The following is a 22234-nucleotide window of genomic DNA, read 5'->3' as shown; positions in this document are numbered from 1 at the left end:
TCACCCCTTCTGTTGATGAAAGCACGGTGATCCTTAATTAGACAACTGATCCATTCTTACCTTTCGCACATCAATCACAATCTAAACTGTATACCACAGTACAAAATATTCTCTAATTCTTCCACATCTTTAACAATGTTTCAGAACTCAGTGTGTAATTGTTACAACTGTAACTAGCCAAGAAATACACAAAGAATGGGAGAGACAAAGGATGAGGGGTGATAGAGGTGTATAAGATGTTGAGAGGTATTGATCAAGTGGATAGTCAGAGGCTTTTTCCCAGGGTTGAAATGGCTGCCACAAGAGGACACAGGTTTAAGGTGCTGGGGAGTAGGTACAGAGGAGATGTCAAGGTAAGTTTTTCACTCAGAGGGTGGTGAGTGCGTGGAATTGGCTGCCGTCGGTGGTGGAGGCGGATTCGATAGGATCTTTTAAGAGACTTTTAGATAAGTACATGGAACTTAGTAAGATAGAGGGTTACAGGTAAGCCTAGTAATCTCTAAGGTAGGGACATGTTTGGCACAACTTTGTGGGCCGAAGGGCCTGTATTGTGCTGTAGTTTTGCGATGTTTCTATGTTCTATATTTTATGGAGCTCGAAAGAGCAGTAAATATAGTTTGTCAGGTGACTGAAGTAGGAAGGATTCAAGATCTTGATTTTTCAATTGAGATGCAGAGATGGAGTCAGGGGAGTGTGTGTGTGTGTGTGTGTGTGTGTGTTGAATCTCACACCATCCTTTGGCAGGTTCATACTTGTCGTACGTTTGCATGTGATGAAAACTCAGTTACCTTTTGAAATTATCTTCACAAGTTGCACCCATTTCATATTTATTCAAAGGTGGCATGTACCAGTCTGGGGCCATGTTCCTGCTTGAAACTCTTGAGACAGAGGAAGGGGAGAAGAAGATTGGCAGCTGCACACTGGCTCAGGAATGGAAAGGGCAAGTCAGGGATGAAAGAGTTGGACATAGGAGTGGGAAGGTTGGGGTTTGGGTACATGGAGGAATAGAAGTGGGAACGCATGATGTCCTAGATATGATGGGGACAATTAGTCAAGGTCAGAAATCTAAAGAGCAGGGTCTGGATGGTCCCTTTGTAGATCCAACTCAGGATGTTGACTGACAGTCACATAATTCTCGGTGAGAGTGATCTTGGAGAATGTCCTTTACAATATTAAGGACAGAGAGTCAGCTGAGCCTGCACATTCAACCATGTCCCACTGAATGGTGAGTACAACACTGGATACTAACCTGAATGTTCAATAAAAAGTGAACACAAAAACACAACATCGTTTCCCCTGCAGCTGTCAATGTTGTCAATCATGAGGTGTACCAGTACATTTAGCTCTCTGACCAGTCTCACTAAATAACAAGTCAAGTGAAACCCATTGATTATGAAATATTTACAGGTGAAATTTAAATTTGAAAATATCCATGCCACCTTTGTGCTGTCAATATGTCTTACGGAGCTAGGCAACAAAGTTGTGTCCATGATGCAGAGCTCCCTGTTTGGGCAGGAGATTCTTTAATAGCCCACCTAATTGCAGCATTATCAACAATTTTATTGGCTGCTGAATGGCTGCATGTGAGAAGCGGTTTGGTCTATATTTAGCTGACAGGCTTCTGAAACAATGTCAGTAAAGTGGGGCCAAGTATTCTGAGGTTTCCACAGTCCAGTACTGGAGCTGGTGGCCAATGGCTGTTGGTTTATCATAGGCTGTGCAATACTCTGCTGGTCCACAATTGCTCAACAACAGTGTAGTTCCATCACTAACCCCTATTTCTGTTATTTATAGCAGCATGCACACCATCAGATTTCTGAAGCAGGTTTCTGTTTCAGTAAGTAAATGTGAAATAATAGATAAATATTCTTTACCATGAATTTTTCAGGAGCTGGGTGAAACTGACAATCATTGTCAGTTATTGTATTTATTGTCAGTCATTGTATTTATTGTCAATTCCTGGTTGTCCTCTGACCTTCAAGAATCAATCCTGGAGGATGATGTTGCTTGTAAATAGGATATGGATGACAGATTTCAGGACAATTTCTTGGTACCAACCATAAATGATTCAATTATTTGAAATCAGTTTTACATCTTGCCATGCTGTCCTTTGACCTCTGCATTGCTAACTCTGCACATAGAGCTTGATGATTGGCCATCTCCTGCTAACAGAATTTTTTTCTATAAATAGCTTTTTGTTGTGACTAACTCCTTACAAACATATGCAGTAACTTTTTTTTACAATATAGTATGGGTGAGGAAGAATGTAAAGAAGTGATGCTACTAGAGAGAGTTGATATTGGAACACAATGGGAAATGCATGAAAAGACCAGTCCCATATTAATGGGTCCAAATATATTAGAACTGCTACAAATTCATAAAGGTACGAATAGACAGCACACTATTTGTGATGGTGGGTCACTTTTAACTGGGCTTTGTTCCTGTATTGCTTTGTGATGTTATATCACATCTGTGTCTGAAAATTTTCAAATATACATTGATTAGCTAAATTTTCAACATGAATCCATCACTGTAGCAGTCTATGTAGATCAGATCCAGCTCATAAATTAATCTGAAGTGATGATCCTTTCCGGATGTTGTTTAGTTTGCAATTCACATTTCAAACACTCAGCCAATCAGAACTGTGTATCTGATTGCACCTGAAAATAAAGTAGATAATGGAGCCATTAACTTAGAAAAAAGAACAACATTCGACCACTAAAAATTATGAAGGATGTATTTTCAACTTACCAAAAAGGTCCTCTGTTTTAACTCTGCTTCAGTATTTAACACTTCCTTCGTCTCATGTATCTACAGACAATATGAAATTGAATCTGATTGTAATCAGCACTCTTCCATTCTTCCATTTTGTTAAGTGCATGACTCCACATTTGCCCAATGATTAAACTTGTTGTTCAATCCTGTTGCTCTTTCGATGTTTATTATAGCAGTAGTGATACTCCCTAAAATATATTTCTTCAGTGGTTAAGATCTGTATCTGGTTAACTGGTTCAGTAATTGATCATTGTAGTTAATGGTCTTCTGTATCCGGTTAATGAGCTATTATGATGTTACAATAGTCTTCTACAGATTTAATTAAAAGTATATAACAAATGAAATGGAAAAAGCTGTTTGCTCAGAAGTCTCTTAATCTGGGTAAGAATTTTGCGTAAATGTTCCGATTACAAAGATTGATCAAGGGCAACTTCAGAATATTGTTCTCCCCTCTCTACAGGAAACATCTCTGTATTGGGGCACAGGATTCTCTCTCTCCCACACTCTCTCTAAATCTTCATTCCTGTTGTCAATTCGATGCTCAACTGGCATTTCTTTGAAGAAAATAAACAACCCTCCTCCACTTAGTTGCTTTCCTTTGAGCACAAAACTACTGCAATTAATTTCAAACTAGCAGCCTCGATCGTGTGGCTCCATTAGCCGTGGGCCCAAATTCCAATATGGACATTAAATGTGATCGCAGCCAAAAACAGGAATTTATTTTAGATATTCCCAAGCCCCTACCAGTGATGTGATCAGATTCAGCTGAGGGAGGACCTGAACCTGATTTCCATAAATTTAATTAAAGGTCTTGTCACTGTAACATCCACCCATGATGTACATTATCCCCTGGGTGCAAGATGTCACGTCAGCATGAAGCACTACTGCTTTTCATAAAGGAAAATCAGTCATGATGATCACACCAAAGATGCAGAGGTGCCCATGGCCCCCAGAGTTTGTGGAACATGTATGGGCGTTGCCTCTGACACCATGGCAGCACCCCCGGGGGTATCATGGGGCACTGACATTAGGCCATCACTTCCCTCATTTTCAAAATGACCAGATGGAGCAATGGGTGAGCGGAGATAATTTGGCAGCTCATTGTGCAGGTCAATATTATCCCCACCCAACATCACAAGAACAGATTATGTCTCATTGCTTGTAAAACTTTGTTCCATCCTAATTGGCTGCTGTGTTTCATGCATTACAGCAGTGACAACACTTAAAGCATTGTGAAGTGTTTAATGATGTCCAAAGGTACTCCGCAATTTTAAACAGTCCTTGAGCTTTGGATGTTGCGACATGAATGCAATTGTGACCATCCATGTTCTAATTGTCCCTTTGGTTTACATTAGATTACAGTATACAAAGTGCTTTAAATATGATTGTGGTCTGTAAATAACATTCAGAAACATACCTTGTCACATATGAAGTTCACAGAATTACTGGGATCATGTTTATCCAATATGCAGAGCATTGCATCATGTATTGTAAGGAAAAAGATTTTTGGAGTGATTTCATCGTCAAAAAATCCGCATCTTTCTAATTTTTCCAGGATTAAATCTGACAGTAAACAAAATAATTATATGTTCAAATATTTATATTTTCAAATCCTTCATTTGAAGATGTAAGGCTCAAATTCTTTGCTGGTGAATCTTTGAATCCAGATTGAAAACATGTGCTGTTGTATTTTAGTTGCTTAGTACAAAATTACCAATATCACACAAGAATAAAGATAGGCTCAGTTTAGTTTATGATGTAATATAGAATTGCTCAGCAGACAGATTTACTACAAAGATTCAACAAGTATGGTCAACATGAAATTACAACTGTAATTTCACACCATATTCTGTGAGTTCACCTGAAAGCTTCTGAACAATGTCTATTGGTCACACGTGTAATGAAACCAGAAGTAGGTTGTGGGGCGGCCTGGGAAGGTTTTTTATTTACCTGGGAGGATCGACCTCATTGTTCAACGGGAGCAAAGCAGAGAGGGAGTGATTCATGTCAGGAGTGCTGAGGGTAAGAGATTGATTTTTTTTCTAGCTTTTTATCTGAGTTTTTTTTCAGTTAAATTGGTAAACCGGAAGTATGCCGCGGGGTGGCCTGGGAAGGTTTCTGCACGTTAAATTTGAACAGGGAGGAATCTCGAAACACTACACGTGTCAAGTCTCCCACCCTCCCCCCTCCTCTAACCTAAAAAGAAACACTCGGGTGAGAACAAGTAAATAAAAGAAAAAGAGAGGAGTAGGAGCAAGGGAGGCAGCGAGTGAAACGTGAGACTGCGCAGGCGCCTGATGTCAGCCAGTAGCGTGTGGAAGTTTTAAAAAGCAGGCTGCTCTATCAGCGGGCAGTAGAGTGAGAGGGAGCAGAGTGGAATGGCTTCAGTGTGAACAGGCAGAGGCGAGGGTAGGTTCAGATAAGTTTTTGATTCTTCAGAGTAGAAAGAATGCCAGGCAGGATGTTGGAATGCTCCTCTTGCAGGATGTGGGAAGTCAGGGAGACCTCCGTTGTCCCTGCAGGTGGTGCGTCCAGCTGCAGCTCCTAGCAAACCGTGTTAGGGAACAGGAGCAGGAGCTGGATGACCTCTGGATCATTCGGGAGAATGAGGAGTTTATAGATAGTAGCTTCAGGGAGGTAGCCTAAGGCACAGAGCACAGGTAACTGGGTTACCGTCAGGTGAGGGAAGGGGAAAGAGCAGGCAGAGCAGGGTTCCCCTATGGCCATCCCCTCCATAACAGGTATACCGATTTGAATACTGTTGTGGGGGATGCCTTACCTGGGACAAGCTGCAGCAGCCGGATCTCTGGCACTGAGTCAGGTTCTGCAGTGCAGGAGGGAGGGTGGAAGAGGAGGAGAGCAGTAGTGATAGGGGACTCGATAGTCAGAGGTACAGACAGGAGGTTCTGTGGTCGTGACAGAGACTTTCGGATGGCTTATTGTCTTCCGGGTGCCGAGGTCAGGGATGTCTCTGATCACGTGTACAGCATTCTGAAGTGAGAGGGTGATCAGCCAGATGTTGTGGTTCACATCGATACCAATGACATAGGGAGGAAGAGTGAGGGGGTCCTGAAGAGTGAGTATAGAGAGCTTGGTAGGAAGTTAAAAGACAGGACCCCGAGGGTAGTAATCTCAGGATTGCTGCCTGTGCCACGTGCCAGTGAGGGTAAGAGTAGGATACTCAGGCAGATGAACAGGTGGCTGAGGAACTGGTGTAGGGAGCAGGGTTTCTGATTTCTAGATCACTGGGACCTCTTCTGGGGCAGGTGGGACCTGTACAAGAGAGACGGATTACACCTGAACTACAAGTGGACCAATATACTTGCAGGGAGGTTTGTTCGTGTTATTGGGGAGGATTAAAACTAGATTTGCAGGGGGATAGAAACCAGAGTGCCAGAGCAGATAGTGGAGCGGGGATGAAAATAAATGATGTTAATAGTTCATGCAAAATCACAAATGGAAGGATTGAGTGTGGTGGTAATAATCTTCTGAGGTGTGTCTATTTCAATGCCAGGAGTGTTATGGGGAATGCAGACGAGCTGAGGGTGTGGATTGACACATGGAATTATGACATTATAGCCATTAGTGAAACTTGGCTACAGGAGGGGCAGGACTGGCAGCTCAATGTTCCAGGGTTCAAATGTTTCAGATGCGATAGAGGCAGAGGGATGGAGGGTGGGGGGGTGGTATTGCTAGTCAGGGAAAATGTTGCAGCAGTGCTCAGGCAGGACAGATTAGGGAGCTTGTCTACAGAGGCACTTGCGCAAGGATATTTTGGCCTTTTGGCCTTGGAGGGAGTGCAGAGGAGGTTCACTAGGCTGATACCGGAGATGATACCAGGGTTGGACCATGAAGAGAGGTTAAATAGACTGGGTCTGTACTCGTTGGAGTTTAGAAGGATGAGGGGGGATCTTATAGAGACGTATAAGATAATGAAGGGGATGGATAGGGTAGAGGTAGAGAGATTCTTCCTGCTCAGAAAGGACAGCAGGACTAGGGGGCACAGCCTCAAGATAAGAGGGGGGTGCAGTTTAGAACGGAGTTGAGGAGGAACTTCTTCACTCAAAGGGTGGTGAATCTCTGGAATTCTCTGCCTGTTGAAGTGGTGGAGGCTACCTCACTAAATATATTTAAGTCACGGGTAGATAGGTTTTTGGTAGGCAAGGGAATTAAGGATTATGGGGAGAAAGCGGGAAAGTGGAACTGATCCACTTCAGATCAGCCATGATCTTATTGAATGGCGGGGCAGGCTCGAAGGGCTAGATAAGAACATAAGAACATAAGAAATAGGAGCAGGAGTAGGCCATCCAGCCCTTCGAGCCTGCCCCGCCATTCAATAAGATCGTGGCTGATAGATGGCCTACTCCTGTTCCTATTTCTTATGCTCTTATGTTCTTATGCCCTGTGGGTGGAGCTGAAAAACAGGAAAGGTATGACCACATTAACGGGGTTGTATTATAGACCACCCAATAGTCAGCGAGAATTGGAGGAGCAAATCAGCAGAGAGATAGCAGACAACTGCAAAAACACAAAGTTGTGATTGTAGGGGATTTTAATTTTCCACATATAGATTGGGACTCATATACTGTTAAAGGTTTAGATGGGGTAGAGTTTGTAAAATGTGTTCAGGAAAATTTTCTGAATCAATTTCCCGTCGGTGGTGGAGGCGAACTTGCTGGGGCCTTTTAAAGGACTTCTGGATGAGTATATGGGATTTAATGGGATTGGGAGTTACAGATAGTTCTATGGCCTGGTAGGTATAGATGTGATCGGCGCAACTTGTGGGCCGAAGGGCCTGTTTGTGCTGTAGGGTTCTAAGTAATATATAGAGATACCAACTAGAGAGGATGCAATATTAGATCTCTTACTAGGAAATGAGTTAGCACAAGTGACAGAAGTGTGTGTAGGGGAACACTTTGGTTCCAGTAATCATAATGCCATTAGTTTCAACTTGATCATGAATAAAGATAGATCTGATCCTCGGGTTGAGGCTCTAAACTGGGAAAAGGCCAAATTTGAAGAAATGAGAAAGGATCTAAAAAGCATGGATTGGGATAGCTTGTTCTCTGACAAGGATGTGATTGGAAGTGGGAGGCCTTCAAAGGAGAAATTTTGAGAGTGCGGAGTTTGTAGGTTCCTGCGAGGATTAGTTTTTCACTCAGAGGGTGGTGGGTGTGTGGAATCGGCTGCCGGCAGTGGTGGTGGAGGCGGATTTGATAGGGCCTTTTAAGAGACTTTTGGATAAGTACATGGGACTTAGTAAGATAGAGGGTTATAGGTAAGTCTAGTAGGTAGGGACATGTTCAGCACAACTTGTGGGCCAAAGGGCCTGTTTGCGCTGTACTTTTTCTATGTTCTGTGTTCTAAGTTCTATTAAAGACAAAGTGAATAAGAATAAGGAACCTTGGTTCTCAAGGGATATTGGAACTCTGATAAAGAAGAGAGGGATGTATGACATGTGAAGGCAACAGGGAACAAATAAGACGCTTGAGGAGTATAAAAAGTGCAAGAAACTACTCAAGAAAGAAATCAGGAGGGTTAAAAGAAGACATGAGGTTGCTTTGGCAGTCAAGGTGAAGGATAATCCTAAGAGCTTCTACAGGTATATTAAGAGCAAAAGGATAGCAAGGGATAAAATTGGTCCTCTTGAAGATGAGAGTGGTTGGCTATGTATGGAACCAAAAGAAATGGGGGAAATACTAAATGGGTATTTTTTGCATCCGTGTTTACGAAGGAAACTGGCATGGAATCTATGAAAATAAGGCAAACAAGTAGGGAGGTCATGGAATCTATATAGATTAAAGGGGAGGAGGTGCTTGCTGTCTTGAGACAAATCAGGGTAGATAAATCCCCAGGACCGGACAGGATATTCCCTCGGACCTTGAAGGAGACTAGTGCTGAAATTGCAGGGGCCCTGGCAGATATGTTTAAAACGCTGGTATCCATGGGTGAGGTGCCGGATGATTGGAGGATAGCTCATGTTGTTCCATTGTTTAAAAAAGGCTCAAAAAGTAATCTGGGAAATTAGAGGCTGGTAAGTTTGACACCAGTAATAGATAAATTATTGGAAGGAGTACTAAGAGATAGGGTCTACAAATACTTGGACAGACGGGGACTTACTAGGGAGAGTCAACATGGCTTTGTGCGTGGTAGGTCATGTTTAACCAATCTATTAGAGTTTTTTGAGGAGGTTACCAGGAAAGTGAATGAAGGGAAGGCAGTGGATGTTGTCTACATGGACTTCAGTAAGGCCTTTGACAAGGTCCCGCATGGGAGGTTAGCTAGGAAGGTTCAGTCACTAAGTGTACATGGAGAGGTAGTAAATTGGATTAGACATTAGCTCAATGGAAGAAGCCAGAGAGTAGTTGTGGAGGATTGCTTCTGAGTGGAGGCCTGTGACTAGTGGAGTGCCACAGGGATCGGTGTTGGGTCCATTGTTGTTTGTCATCTATATCAATGATCTGGATGATAATGTGGTAAATTGGATCAGCAAATTTGCTGATGATACAAAGATTGGAGGTGTAGTGGACAGTGAGGAAGGTTTTCAAAGCTTGCAGAGGGATTTGGACCAGCTAGAAAAATGGGCTAAAAAATGGCAGATGGAGTTTGATGCAGACAAGTGTGAGGTATTGCACTTTGGAAGAACAAACCAAGGTGGAACATACAGGGTAAATGGTAGGACACTGAAGAGTGTAGTAGAACAGAGGGATCTGGGAATACAAATACATAATTCCCTAAAAGTAGCGTCACAAGTAGATAAGATCATAAGGAGTGCTTTTGGTACATTGGCCTTTATAAATCAAAGTATAAGAGTTGGAATGTTATGGTGAGGTTGTATAAGACATTGGTGAGGCTGAATTTAGAGTGTTGTGTACAGTTTTGGTCACCTAATTACAGGAAGGATATTAATAAGGCTGAAAGAGTGCAAAGAAGGTTTGCAAGGATGTTGCCGAGACTTGAGAAACTGAGTTACAGAGAGAGATTGAATAGGTTAGGACTTTATTCCCTGGAGTGTAGAAGAATGAGGGGAGTTTTGATAGAGGTGTATAAAATTATGATGGGTACAGATAGAGTGAATGCAAGCAGGCTTTTTCCACTGAGGCGTGGGGAGAAAAAAACTAGAGGGCATGGGTTAAGGGTGAAGGGGGAAAAGTTTAAAGGGAATATTGCGGGGGGAGTTCTTCACGCAGAGAGTGGTGGGAGTGTGTGGTAAATGCGGGTTCACTTTTAACATTTAAGAAAAACTTGGACAGGTTCATGGATGAGAGGGGTGTGGAGGGATATGGTCCAGGTGCAGGTCAGTGGAATTAGGCAGAAAAATGGTTTGGCACAGACAAGAAGGACCAAAAAGCCTGTTTCTGTGCTGGAGTGTTCTATGGTTCTACGGAAAGCAATACTTGCCTTAACATTGAAACTGGAGGTCAGGAACTTCAACTCTCAACAGATGCTGGACCTATGTATCTGCAAACTGGGCCTGGGCAAGTAGAAAAGGAGCATGCAAACCCATGGATAGAGTGTCATCACAAAACCAGGGATAGAGTGTCATAGAACAATAGAAGAACATAGAACTTAGAAAACCTACAGCACAAACACGCCCTTCGGCCCACAAGTTGCGCTACATATAACATAGAACATTACAGTGCAGTACAGGTCCTTCGGCCCTCGATGTTGTGCCGACCAGTGGAACCAATCTAATGACCCTCTAACCTAAACTATTCCAATGTTATCCATATGCCTATCCACTGACCATTTGAATGCCCTTAAAGTTGGCGAGTCCACAACTGCTGCAGGCAGGGCATTCCACGCCCTTACTAACCCCTGAGTAAAGAACCTACCTCTGACCTCCGTCCTATAATTACCACCCCTTAATTTAAAGCTATGTCCCCTTGTGTTAGCCATCTCCATCCGAGGTAAAAGGCTCTCACTGTCCACCCTATCCAATCCTTTGATCATCTTGTATGCCTCAATTAGGTCACCTCGTAACCTTCTTCTCTCTAATGAAAATAACCTCAAGTCCCTCAGCCTTTCCTCATAAGACCTTCCCTCCATACCAGGCAACATCCTGGTAAACCTCCTCTGCACCCTTTCCAATGCTTCCACATCTTTCTTATAATGCAGTGACCAGAGCTGTACGCAATACTCCAAGTGCGGCCACACCAGAGTTTTGTACGGTTGCAACATGAAATTCAATCCCTCTACCAATAAAAGCTAACACACCGTACGCCTTCTTAACAACCTTATCAACCTGGGTGCCAACTTTCAGGGATCTATGCACATGGACACCGAGATCTCTCTGCTCATCCACACTACCAAGAGTTTTTCCCTTAGCCCAATACTCTGTAATCCTGTTACTCCTTCCAAAGTGAATCACCTCACACTTCTCCGCATTAAATTCCATTTGCCACCTCTCAGCCCAGCTCTGCAGCTGACCCTTTGCAAACTGTAACATCCATCCTCACAGTCTACAACTCGTCCGCGCCGATGATATCCCTACCTACTAGGCTTACCTATAACCCTCAATCCCATTAAATCCCATGTACTCATCCAGAAGTCTCTTAAAAGACTCCAGCGAGTTCACCTCCAGCACCACCGATGGCAGCCAATTCCATTCACTCACCACCCACCAAGTGAAAAACTTACCCCTGACGTCTCCTCTGTACCTGCTCCCCAGCACCTTAAACCTGTGCCCTCTCGTAGCAACCATTTCAGCCCTGGGAAATAGCCTCTGAGAATCCACCCTATCTATACCTCTCAACATTTTATAAGCCTCTATCAGGTCACCTCTCATCCTTCGTCTCACCAGGGAGAAGAGTCCCAGCTCCCTCGACCTATCCTCATAAGGCATGCCTCCCAATCCAGGCAACATTCTTGTAAATCTCCTTTGCACCCTTTCTGGTAATGAGGTGACCAGAACTGAGCACAGTACTCCAAGTGGGGTCTGACCAGGGTCTTATACAGCTGCAGCATTATAGAACATAGAACATAGAACATAGAACACTACAGCACAAACAGGCCCTTCGGCCCACGAGTTGCGCCGATCACATCGGGAAAAAAGTTAAGATTTTGACGGATACGGGAGTAAATCAATATCTAATGGTGAGAAATAGTTTAGGAGTATATCCAGAAGAGGTGGTATTTCTGTGGCATTTATGATGAGAAGAGGAGTGTTCCATTATATAAGATGAGGTTAGAGAGTCCGATGAAAAGTGAATTGGTGGTAGGAGTAAAATCAGAGAGCAATACAGTATGGAAACATGTGTTTCAGCCCAACCAGTCCATGCCAACCATGCTGTCTTTCCAGCTAATCCCAATTGCCCACACATGGCCTGATAGTAATAGAGCAACAGAGAAATGATCTTTTCCAGGAATCGAGTTTATTCTGGGTAATGATATAGTTGAATCAAAGGTGGGAGTGATGTCTGCTGTGGTTGAAAAGCCAATGTAAAAGTAAATAACTGAGTTGTTGAAGGCTGCATATCCTGGGATTTTTCCTGACTGTGTGGAAACAATATCACAAAGTCACAGGCTGAGACAGGAGGAGAAATAAAGGAGTTGAAGTTCAATTATCAGAAACCATTTTTGATCAGATGATTGAGAAAGAACAAGAACAGGTGGAGGAAGAAGTGGATATATTTAATACAGGAAAGTTGGATGAAGTACAACTTAAAGGTGCAGTGATTTAAAAAAAGTTGTATCAGAATACATACATAGAAGAAGAATCTGAGTGCATAGAACATAGAACACTACAGCACAAACAGGCCCTTCGGCCCACAAGTTGCACCGATCACATCTATACCTACCAGGCCATAGAACTATCTGTAACTCCCAATCCCATTAAATCCCATATACTCATCCAGAAGTCTTTTAAAAGACCCAGCGAGTTTGCCTCTACCACCACTGACGGCAGCCGATTCCACTCACTCACCATCCTCTGAGTGAAAAACTTACCCCTGACATCTCCTCTGTACCTGCTCCTCAGCACCTTAAACCTGTGTCCTCTCGTAGTGACCATTTCAGCCCTGGGAAATAGCCTCCGAGAATCCACCCTATCTATACCTCTCATCATTTTATATTTTGTTATTAGCTTAAAAATGATGGGGGTGATCTTACTGACTAATCACTCCAATTATGGGTGGGGCAAGCCACAGAATATTGGATTTGTGCCTTTTGCAATATTATTGGTCCTGGATTTACAGTTTAATTTCAAATATACAATCAAATTTCCCAGGATCGAATTGTCCAGACTCACTTGCCTTAATGACCTCACTGGTGAAGGTCACGTATGATCCCCATCAACACGGACTTGGTGTGATGCCTCACGAGTAAGACCAGAGGTCATTGAGGTCAGCTGGGTGGTCGTTTGATCATTTGAATTGATTTTGAGTCATGAGGTAAGAGAACCACTTAAATTGATCAAGCAGAAATTGGTGAGTCAGCGTTCTGAGATGGCATTGTTGGACTGTGTGTCAAACTTTAGGAAGAGGTTAACTAGGGCTGGTGGCACAGCAGATGATGAAAAAAGAAGTGGATAAGAAATCAAAAATTCATAGTTTTGCTAGTGGGTATAAAGTTTTATTAGTATTATTACTAATGATAGGTGAACCTTTAAAAGCAAGATTTAGTGGGCCTTATCAAACTGAAGGAAAATGAGTGAGGTGAATTATTTGATAAGAATGCCAGGTAGAAGGAAAACTCACAGTGTATCATGTGAATTTGCTCAAACGGTATTTTGATAGGGAATGGAAGCAGAAGTAGGATGTATTAGTTGTTTCAATGCATATGTAACAGAATTCAGCTCAGGCCATTTCAAGAGTTTGCCACATTAATATGGATGGCAGATTTCCTTCCCTAAAGGACATTCCTGAAGCAGATGGGTTTTTACAACAACAGCTTCATGGTCGTCGTTAGACTTTCAATTTCAGTTTTTGTAGAATTCAGATTTTACCATCTGTCGTGATGGGATTTGAACCTGTATTACCAAGCAATACTCTAGGTCACTGAATTAATAGGTCAGTGACAGTAACAAACTCCCCATAAGCTGTGGTTTATTGAAAAATGAAGCAGTGATAAAAGCAGATTTGTATTCTATTCCATTTTTGGAAGATTGCATTGAGAAAGTGGAACAATCAGACTTTGTCACAAAGATTGACTTGTTGAGAGGATATTGGAAATTCATAGGAAGTGGACATCGCTGGCTGACTTATTGCCAATCCTTCATTGCCTCTGAACTGAATGACTTGCCATTTCAGAGGGCAGTTAAGAGTCAGTTATATCAGAAGGAACAAAAGAGAAGATCAGCTTTTAGAATGTCAGATGGGTTTTATCAGTTCAGCAATGCTATTTGGTATGAAGAATACAGCAGCAACATTTCAAAGACTGTCAAAGTAATTGCAGGACTGAATCTTTGTCCTGATTCTATTGACAACTTGGTATTTTACAGGCAAATGTGGGTGGAGCGTTTACAGCATCACAAAGAACTCTTTGGCCAACTGCAAGAACTTGGCTAAGGGTGAATCTGCAAAAGCACTTAGGCCACCCCAGTGATGTGTTCAGGGTGGCTCCACAAAATACGCAAGTTAAAAACAATGGTAAAATTCCCAGTGGCTGCATCAAAATAGAAAGAGATTTCTGGCCAAGTTTCCCTTTGGGATTTGTTGAGGTTTGACAATAATAATTGAACCCATGTAAGGAGGAGGAGTATAATCCATCACATTCCTGACTTGTACATTGAGTAACAAACTCACGGATGGACATTGTCTATTTTTTAGTTTAAAGAGAAGGACACTTACTGTCACAAGTAGCGATGTAGATATCAATCTCAATCCTGACAAATTCTTTCAAGATCTGTGAGTGAAAGATAGATCATTTTCTAAATATTTGATAACCAAAAGTTAATTGGATTTAAATTATTTATCTTTTCATCATACTTTCTCCTCTGGCACTTTGATTATCAGCAATGGTGTTTAATTGGCGTGATGTGACATATTTTAGACATTTTGACAAAATATTTCAAAGAAGTCAAGCAAAAAACTGATGCAGCTACGATGTACGTGGAGGCAATATGCAAGATTTATGTTTAAGATAGGACCAAGATATCTAACTGGAAATATATGTGATATCAGATTTCCAGTCAGATATGAGACTGGAAATGTATCTCAACTGGAACAGATTAACAAGGAGAATAAATACTTGGTAGATAAATAGATTTTGCTGACCATATTGCAGAGGTGTTAGCCAGTTACACACTTACCTCTGAAGGATAAGTTGAAGTCCCACTTCAGCACAAAGAACAAAGAACAATGCAGCACAGAAACAGGCCCTTTGCCCCTCTAAACCTGCACCAATCACATTGTCCTATCTAGAGCAACTGCTTATATCCCCCTACTCCCTGTCTGTTCATGTGTCCATCCAGATAAGTCTTAAATGTCGCTAATGTATTTGCTTCAACCACCTCATTTGCAATGCATTCCAAACCCCCACCACCTTCTGTATAAAGAACTTTCCCCGCACATCTTCACTGAACCTTTCCCCTCTTACCTTGAACTTGTGCCCCCTTGTAAAGTCAAGCTGACTGATGGAAAGTGTGCCGCTGTCTGTTCAATGACACATGAAATCTAAGCCCCTAGGTCAATGTAAAAGATCCCACAGGACTAATTTACAGATCGGGAGAGTTACCCCCTGTACTCTGGCCAATATTTATTTCTCAGTCAACAGAATACAAGTTTCAATATGATTCTCTTCACCCCCCACATCCTTCTAAACTCCAACGGGTACAGACCCAGAGTCCTCAGCCATTCCTCATACAACAAGCTCTTCATTCTAGGGATCATTCTTGTGAACCGCCTCTGGACCATTTCCAAGGCCAACACATCCTTCCTTAGATACAAGGCCCAAAACTGCTCACAATACTCCAAATGGGGTCTGACCAGAGCCTTATACAAGCCTCAGAAGTACATCCCTGCTCTTGTATTCTAGCCCTCTTGACATGAATTGAGAGGGCTTCCTCTTCCACTTGTCTTCCTAACTGCCAACTGAACCTGCACATTAACCTTAAGAGAATCTTGAACAATGACTCCCAAATCCCCTTGTATTTCTGATTTCCTAAGCATTTTCCCATTTAGAAAACAGTCTATGCCTCCATTCCTCCTTCCAAAGTGCATAACCTCACACTTTTCCACATTGTGCAAAGAAGTGGCAGATGGAATATTCTCCCCCACCCTGTCCAAGTCCTTCTGCAACCGCATCACCCCCCCCTCCCCCGGCTTCCTCAATACTGCCTGTCCCTCTACATAGCTTTGTACCATCTGCGAACTTAGCAACAATGCCTTCAGTTCCTTCCTCCAAGTCGTTAATGTGTACTGTAAAAAGTGGTGGTCCACTTTTTACACCACCAGTCACTGGCTCCCATCCTGAAAAAGGCCCCTTTATCCCCACACTCTGCCTTCTGCCAATCAGCCAATCCTCTATCCATGCCAGGATCTTACCCTTAAACACCATGGGAACTTAATTAACAGCCTCCTATGTGGCACCTTGTCAAAAGCCTTCTGGAAATCTAAATAGATCATGTCCACTGGTTCTCCTTTATCTAACTTCCTTGTTACTTCCTCAAAGAACTAACAGATTTGTCAGACATGACCTCTCCATGACAAAGCCGTGCTGACCCAGTCCTACTTTATCATGCACTTCCAAGTATCCTGCAATCTCATCTTTAATAATGGACTCTAAAATCTTGCCAATGACTGAAGTCAGGCTAACCGGCCTATAATTTCCCGTCTACTGCCTCCCACTCTTCTTAAATAGCAGTGTTACATTCGCTACTTTCCAGTCCTCTAGTACCCTCCCTGTCTCCAGTGATTCCTGAAAGATCACCACCAATGCCTCCACAATTTCCTCCGCTTTTTGTTTTCGAACCCTGGGGTGTAGTCCACTAAGTCCAGGTGACTTATCCACTTTCAGACCTTTCAGTTCCCCCGGAACCTTCTCCTTACACTCACCTGTTCCCCCTGTTTCTCCTGGAGCTCTGGCATCCCACTGCTGTCTTCCTTCATGAAGACTGATGCAAAATAACGATTCAGTTCCTCTGTCATTGCTTTGTTTCCAATTATTTCTCCAGCCTCATTTTCCAGTGGTTCAATGTCTATTTTTTCCTCTCTCTTATCTTTTATATATTGAAAAAATCTATTCCTATCTTTTTATATTACTAGCTTGCTTACACTCATATTTCATCATCTCCCCTTATTGTTTTTTCAGTTTTGTTCTGCTCGCTTTTAAAGGCTTCCCAATCCTTTGGCTTCCACTAACCTTTGCCACTTTGTATGCTTTCTCTGTTGCTTCTATGCTGTAGTTGATTTTCCCCGTCAGCCATGGATGCCTCGTCCTCCCCTTTGCATATTTCCTCCTTCTTGGGATGAATTTCTGTTGTGTCTCCCGAATAAACCCCAAAAACTGCCATTGCTGTTCCACTGTCTTCCCTGCTAGGCTCCCTTTCCAATCAACTCTGGCCAGCTCCTCCCTCATGTATTTGTAGTTAGTTTTATTTAGTTGTAATATCATTCCATCTGTTTCCAGCTTCTCCCTCTCAAACTGCAGGGTAAATTCTATCATATTGTGGTCACTGCTCCCTAAGGGTTCCTTCACCCTAACTTCCCTAATCAAGTTTGCCTCATTACACATCAGTCCTGACCACCTCTTCTTATACGTATCACCTTTATCGCTCTGCCTGAGGTTACTGATAGTGACGAGCAGTGTCAGACAATACAGCAGGATATAGATAGGCTGGTAAATTGGGCAGAGAAATGGCAGATGGAATTTAATCCTGATAAATGCGAGGTGATGCATTTTGGAGGAAATAACGTAGGGGGGAGTTATACAATAAATGGTAGAACTATTAAGAGTATAGAAACGCAGAGGGACCTAGGTGTGCAAGTACATAAGTCCTTGAAGATGGCAGTACAGGTGGAGAAGGTGGCGAAGAAGGCTTATGGTATGCTTGCTTTTATAGGGAGGGGTATAGCGTACAAAGAACAAAGAACAACACAGCACGGGAAACAGGCCCTTCGGCCCAACGAGCCCGCGCCGCCATTTTAACATTGTGAGTTCCCTCTTCCACTCATGACCCTTGTCTACACTTATGGCACTCCACATTGGAAACCAGATTGAGGGAAGACTAATTTAGGGACAATTTGTTAACACCAATCAGCCTAAGTGTGGGAGGAAACTGGAGCACCCGGAGAAAACCCATGCAACCACAGGGAGAATGTGCCCCACAGACACCGGCCCAAATCCATGTATCTGTACAGCAAACAGTGATAGTCACTGAGCTGTCGTGGTGCCCATCAGTTGGTCCAGTTTAAGCGTACACTAACGACGTGAAGCAGTAGGCAACTCTCAAAGCAACATCCAAGAGCAGCCCTCGCATGACCCACCGCGTGTATGCCCCTTGTTGGCCAACAAGGTGGACCGAATCACCTGTGGATTAAAAGAGAAAAACATCAATAACATCCACATCCTTATACAAACATTCAAGGGAATCCCCAGAAGCTCAAAAGTAAAACAAGTGAGCCAGAAAATATGTTGGAAGGTCCATAGGAATCAATTGATTCCCAGGGATGACCCGAGGCTCCTGAACCTTATTTAAAACAGTCTCCTATATCCCTCCATTTCCATCCCGCTCATGTGCCTATCTAAGTATCTGTTAAACAACTCTAGCGTGCCTGCCTCCACCACCTTACTTGGCAGTGCATTCCATACCCCCACAACCCTCTGTGTGAAAAACCTCCCACTAACATCTGAACTGTACCTCTCCCCTCTCACCCTAAGCCCATGGCCCCTCGTAATATTTGTATCCAACCTAGGAAATAGCTTACCATTGTTCACTCTATCTATACCCTTCATAATCTTATACATCTCTATTAGATCTCCCCTCATTCTCCGTCTTTCTAAGGAGAACAGCCCCAGTTTGCCCAATCTCTCCTCATAACCCAGTCCTTCCATACCAGGCAGCATAAAAGCTGGCGTCTAATGTTGCAGTTGTATAGAACGTTGGTTAGACCGGATTTGGAGTACTGTGTCCAGTTTTGGTCGCCGTACTACCGGAAGGACGTGGAGACCCTGGAGAGAGTGCAGAGGAGGTTTACCAGGATGCTGCCTAGTATGGAAGGACTGAGCTATGAGGAGAGATTGGACAAATTGGGCTGTTCTCCCTGGAAAGACGGAGAATGAGGGGAGATCTAATAGAGGTGTATAAGATTATGAAGGGTATAGATAGAGTGAACAGTGGGAAGCTTTTTCCCCGGTTGGATACAAAAATTACGAGGGGCCATGGGCTTAGGGTGAGAGGGGAGAGGTATAATTCAGATGTTAGAGGGAGGTTTTTCACACACAGGGTTGTGGGGGCCTGGAATGCACTGCCAAGTAGGGTGGCGGAGGCAGGCACGCTAGAGTTGTTTAAGGCTTACCTAGATAGGCACATGAGCAGACTAGAGATGGAGGGGTACAAAAGATTGTTCTAAATAAGGATCAAGAGCCTTAGGACGATCCTGGGAATCAACAGATTCCTATGGGCTGTCCAACATATTGTATGGCTCACTTGTCTCTTACGTTTGAGCTTCTGGGGATCTTCCGTGAATGTCTGTATAAGCTGTATATGTTTATTGATGTCTTTTTTTTTACATCCACAGGTGATTCAGTCCACCTTGTTGGCCGACAAGGGGCATACACGTGGTGGGTCGTGCAAGGGCTGCTCTTGGATGTTGCTTCGAGAGTTGCCTAGTGCTTCACGTCGTTAGTGTACGCTTAAACTGGACCAACCGACAGGCAACACGACAGCTCAGTGACTATCACTGTTTGCTGCGCAGATACGCGGACCCGGGTCAGATCTCCGACTTGGGTCGGTGTCTGTGGAAGTTTGCACATTCTCCCCGTGCTTGCGTGGGTTTTCTCCGGGTGCTCCGGTTTCCTCCCACACCCCAGAAAAGTGATCTTAGGCTGATTGGTGTAACAAATTGTCCCTAAATTAGTCTCCCCTCAATCTTCCCCAATAGGCGTAGACAAAGGTCATGGGTAGAAGAGGGCACTCAAAATGTTAAAATGGCGGCGCGGGCTCATTGGGCCAAAGGGCCTGTTTCCCGTGCTGTGTTGTTCTTTATTAGATTCCTGCCACCTTCTATACTCTCAGCTCTATTACGTAGTCTAGAAACTTTACTAATTAAGCCCTTGGCTCCTTTAACTAGTTGAAAGTCTTCATCATTAACTTGCACTTCTGCCCTCTCCTTTCACTTTGATTTTCTAATTTGCCATACAACTGAACCCTCCCCCCAGCTCTATCTACAGCCTAGTTACATGATTCACCAGGACTCTGGTCCCAGCAGGGTTCAGGTGAAGACCCTCCCATTGGAACAGATCCCCTCTTTCCCAAAGTGCCAATGTCCCATGAATTCAAACCCATTCATCCCACACCAAACTTTAAGCCGTGCATTTATCTACTTAATCTTATTGATCCTGTGCCAATTAGCTCGTGGTTTCAGTAGTAATCCAGGGATTATTACCTGTTTGGTTCTGTTTTTTAATTTAGTTCCTAGCTGTTCATATTCCCTTTGCAGATCCTCTGTTCCTGTTCTATGTTGTTGGTACGTACATGGACCGCGATGGCTGGATCTTTACCCTCCCAGTTGTTGTCGTCCATGCAGCCCAGATGAGATTTCCCGAACCTGAGCACCAGATAGCCAACACAACCTTCAGGATTCTCGATCCTGGTCACAGAGATCAGTGTCAATGCCCCTAACTACACAATCCCCAATTATAACTACATTTTATTTCTCCCCCCACTTGAACAGCTCCCTGTAGCATGGTGCCATGATCAGTTTGCTCATCATCTCTACCTTATCCATTCCCAAGTATCTCAAACCTGTTCAAGTTCAGGGACTAAGGCTCCTACCTCCTGGATCTCTCAACATGTCTCACTCATAGCCAACACCCTGACCACTGGCCAAATTCAAGGCCAAATTTAATCTTGGGTGTGACTGCCTCCTGGAACATAGTTTCCGGGTATTTCTTCTCCTCCCTGATGTGTTGCAGCATCTGAAGCTCAGAATCCACCTCATCCACCCTGAGCCAGAGTTCCTCAAGCAGCAAACACTTACTGCAGATATGCTCACTGGGAACCACAATGAGGTCCACTAGCTCCCACATCATGCATGAACCTAACCCTGCATTTCTATTTCATTTAATTAGTTTTCAATTTTCAAAACAGTTTTCTATTTAAGTTCTTTTTATGATATACCTCATTATTACTTCAATCTCAATGCAATTACTAAGCAGTAATTTAAATGGATTTTCAAATTTAGCATAGCTCCCTATTAGCCAATCAATTCAGAGCCCTCCTGTGATTCACTTTTAAGTTTCTCTTTAGTCCGAAGTCTCCGTCAGTTTCAGAGAATGAAGCGTAGCACTTACTGACCAATCAGCACTCTCCCTTCTGGGACTCACTGACCAATCAGCACGCTCCCTTCTGGGACTTACTCACCAATCAGCACTCTCCCTTCTGGGACTTACTCACCAATCAGCACTCTCCCTTCTGGGACTTACTGACCAATCAGCACTCTCCCTTCTGGGACTTACTGACCAATCAGCACTCTCCCTTCTGGGACTTACTGACCAATCAGCACTCTCCCTTCTGGGACTTACTGACCAATCAGCACGCTCCCTTCTGGGACTCACTGACCAATCAGCACTCTTCCTTCTGGGACTTCATGCAGCCATAGAACCCATGATGTGGATGTGGATGTGGATGTGCCGGCGTTGGACTGGGGTAAACACAGTAAAAAGTCTGACAACACAAGGTTTTAGTCCAACCGATTTATTTGATAGTAAACTCACAAGCTTTCGAGGTTTCCCTCTTCGTCAGGTGAATGGAGAGTTCTGGCCTCGGACAGAGCATATAAAGCACAGGCAGTTTACAGATTACTGATTAGAATGTGAATCTTTACACCTAACCTGCTGTTCAAGTCCTAAAGTGGCCGACAATGTGTGTGGAATTCGCCTGTTGGCGAACACTTCAGCAGTCACGGGCATTCAGCCTCTGACCTTCGGGTAAGCATTCTCCAAGGCGGCCTTCACGACACACGACAGCGCAGAGTCGCTGAGCAGAGACTGACAGCCAAGTGTTCGCCAACAGGCGAATTTCCACACACATTGTCAGCCACTTTAAGACTTGAACAGCAGGTTAGGTGTAAAGATTCACATTCTAATCAGTAATCTGTAAACTGTCTGTGCTTTATATGCTCTGTCTGAGGCCAGAACTCTCCATTCACCTGACGAAGAGGGAAACCTCGAAAGCTTGTGAGTTTACTATCAAACAAATCGGTTGGACTTTAACCTGGTGTTGTCAGACTTTTTACTGCCATAGAACCCGGCAGTGCAAAAACTCCTGCTGCCTGTGTTTCATCCAACTCCAAAAGCA

The 22234-nt window shown here is 43.4% G+C and overlaps 1 protein-coding gene across 1 annotated transcript in view; it reads right to left on the bottom strand.

Annotated features, from left to right (window-relative positions):
- Positions 1 to 827: 827 nt before the first annotated feature.
- The window catches only part of LOC145355577 (chloride anion exchanger-like), an 81213-nt gene continuing 59806 nt past the window's right edge, over positions 828 to 22234 (bottom strand). Inside the window, exons 17-20 of the mRNA XM_080207827.1 lie at positions 14565 to 14619; positions 4193 to 4338; positions 2752 to 2811; positions 828 to 1028 (exon numbers count right to left, since the gene is read on the bottom strand). Of these exons, the coding sequence (XP_080063953.1) occupies positions 828 to 1028; positions 2752 to 2811; positions 4193 to 4338; positions 14565 to 14619 (462 nt within the window). The remainder of the gene's footprint in view (positions 1029 to 2751; positions 2812 to 4192; positions 4339 to 14564; positions 14620 to 22234) is intronic.

This window comes from Carcharhinus amblyrhynchos, chromosome 19 (assembly GCF_965287045.1).
Source record: "Carcharhinus amblyrhynchos chromosome 19, sCarAmb.v2.hapA, whole genome shotgun sequence".
Lineage (NCBI taxonomy): Eukaryota > Metazoa > Chordata > Chondrichthyes > Carcharhiniformes > Carcharhinidae > Carcharhinus > Carcharhinus amblyrhynchos.
This window is presented reverse-complemented; position numbering and strand designations above follow the sequence as displayed.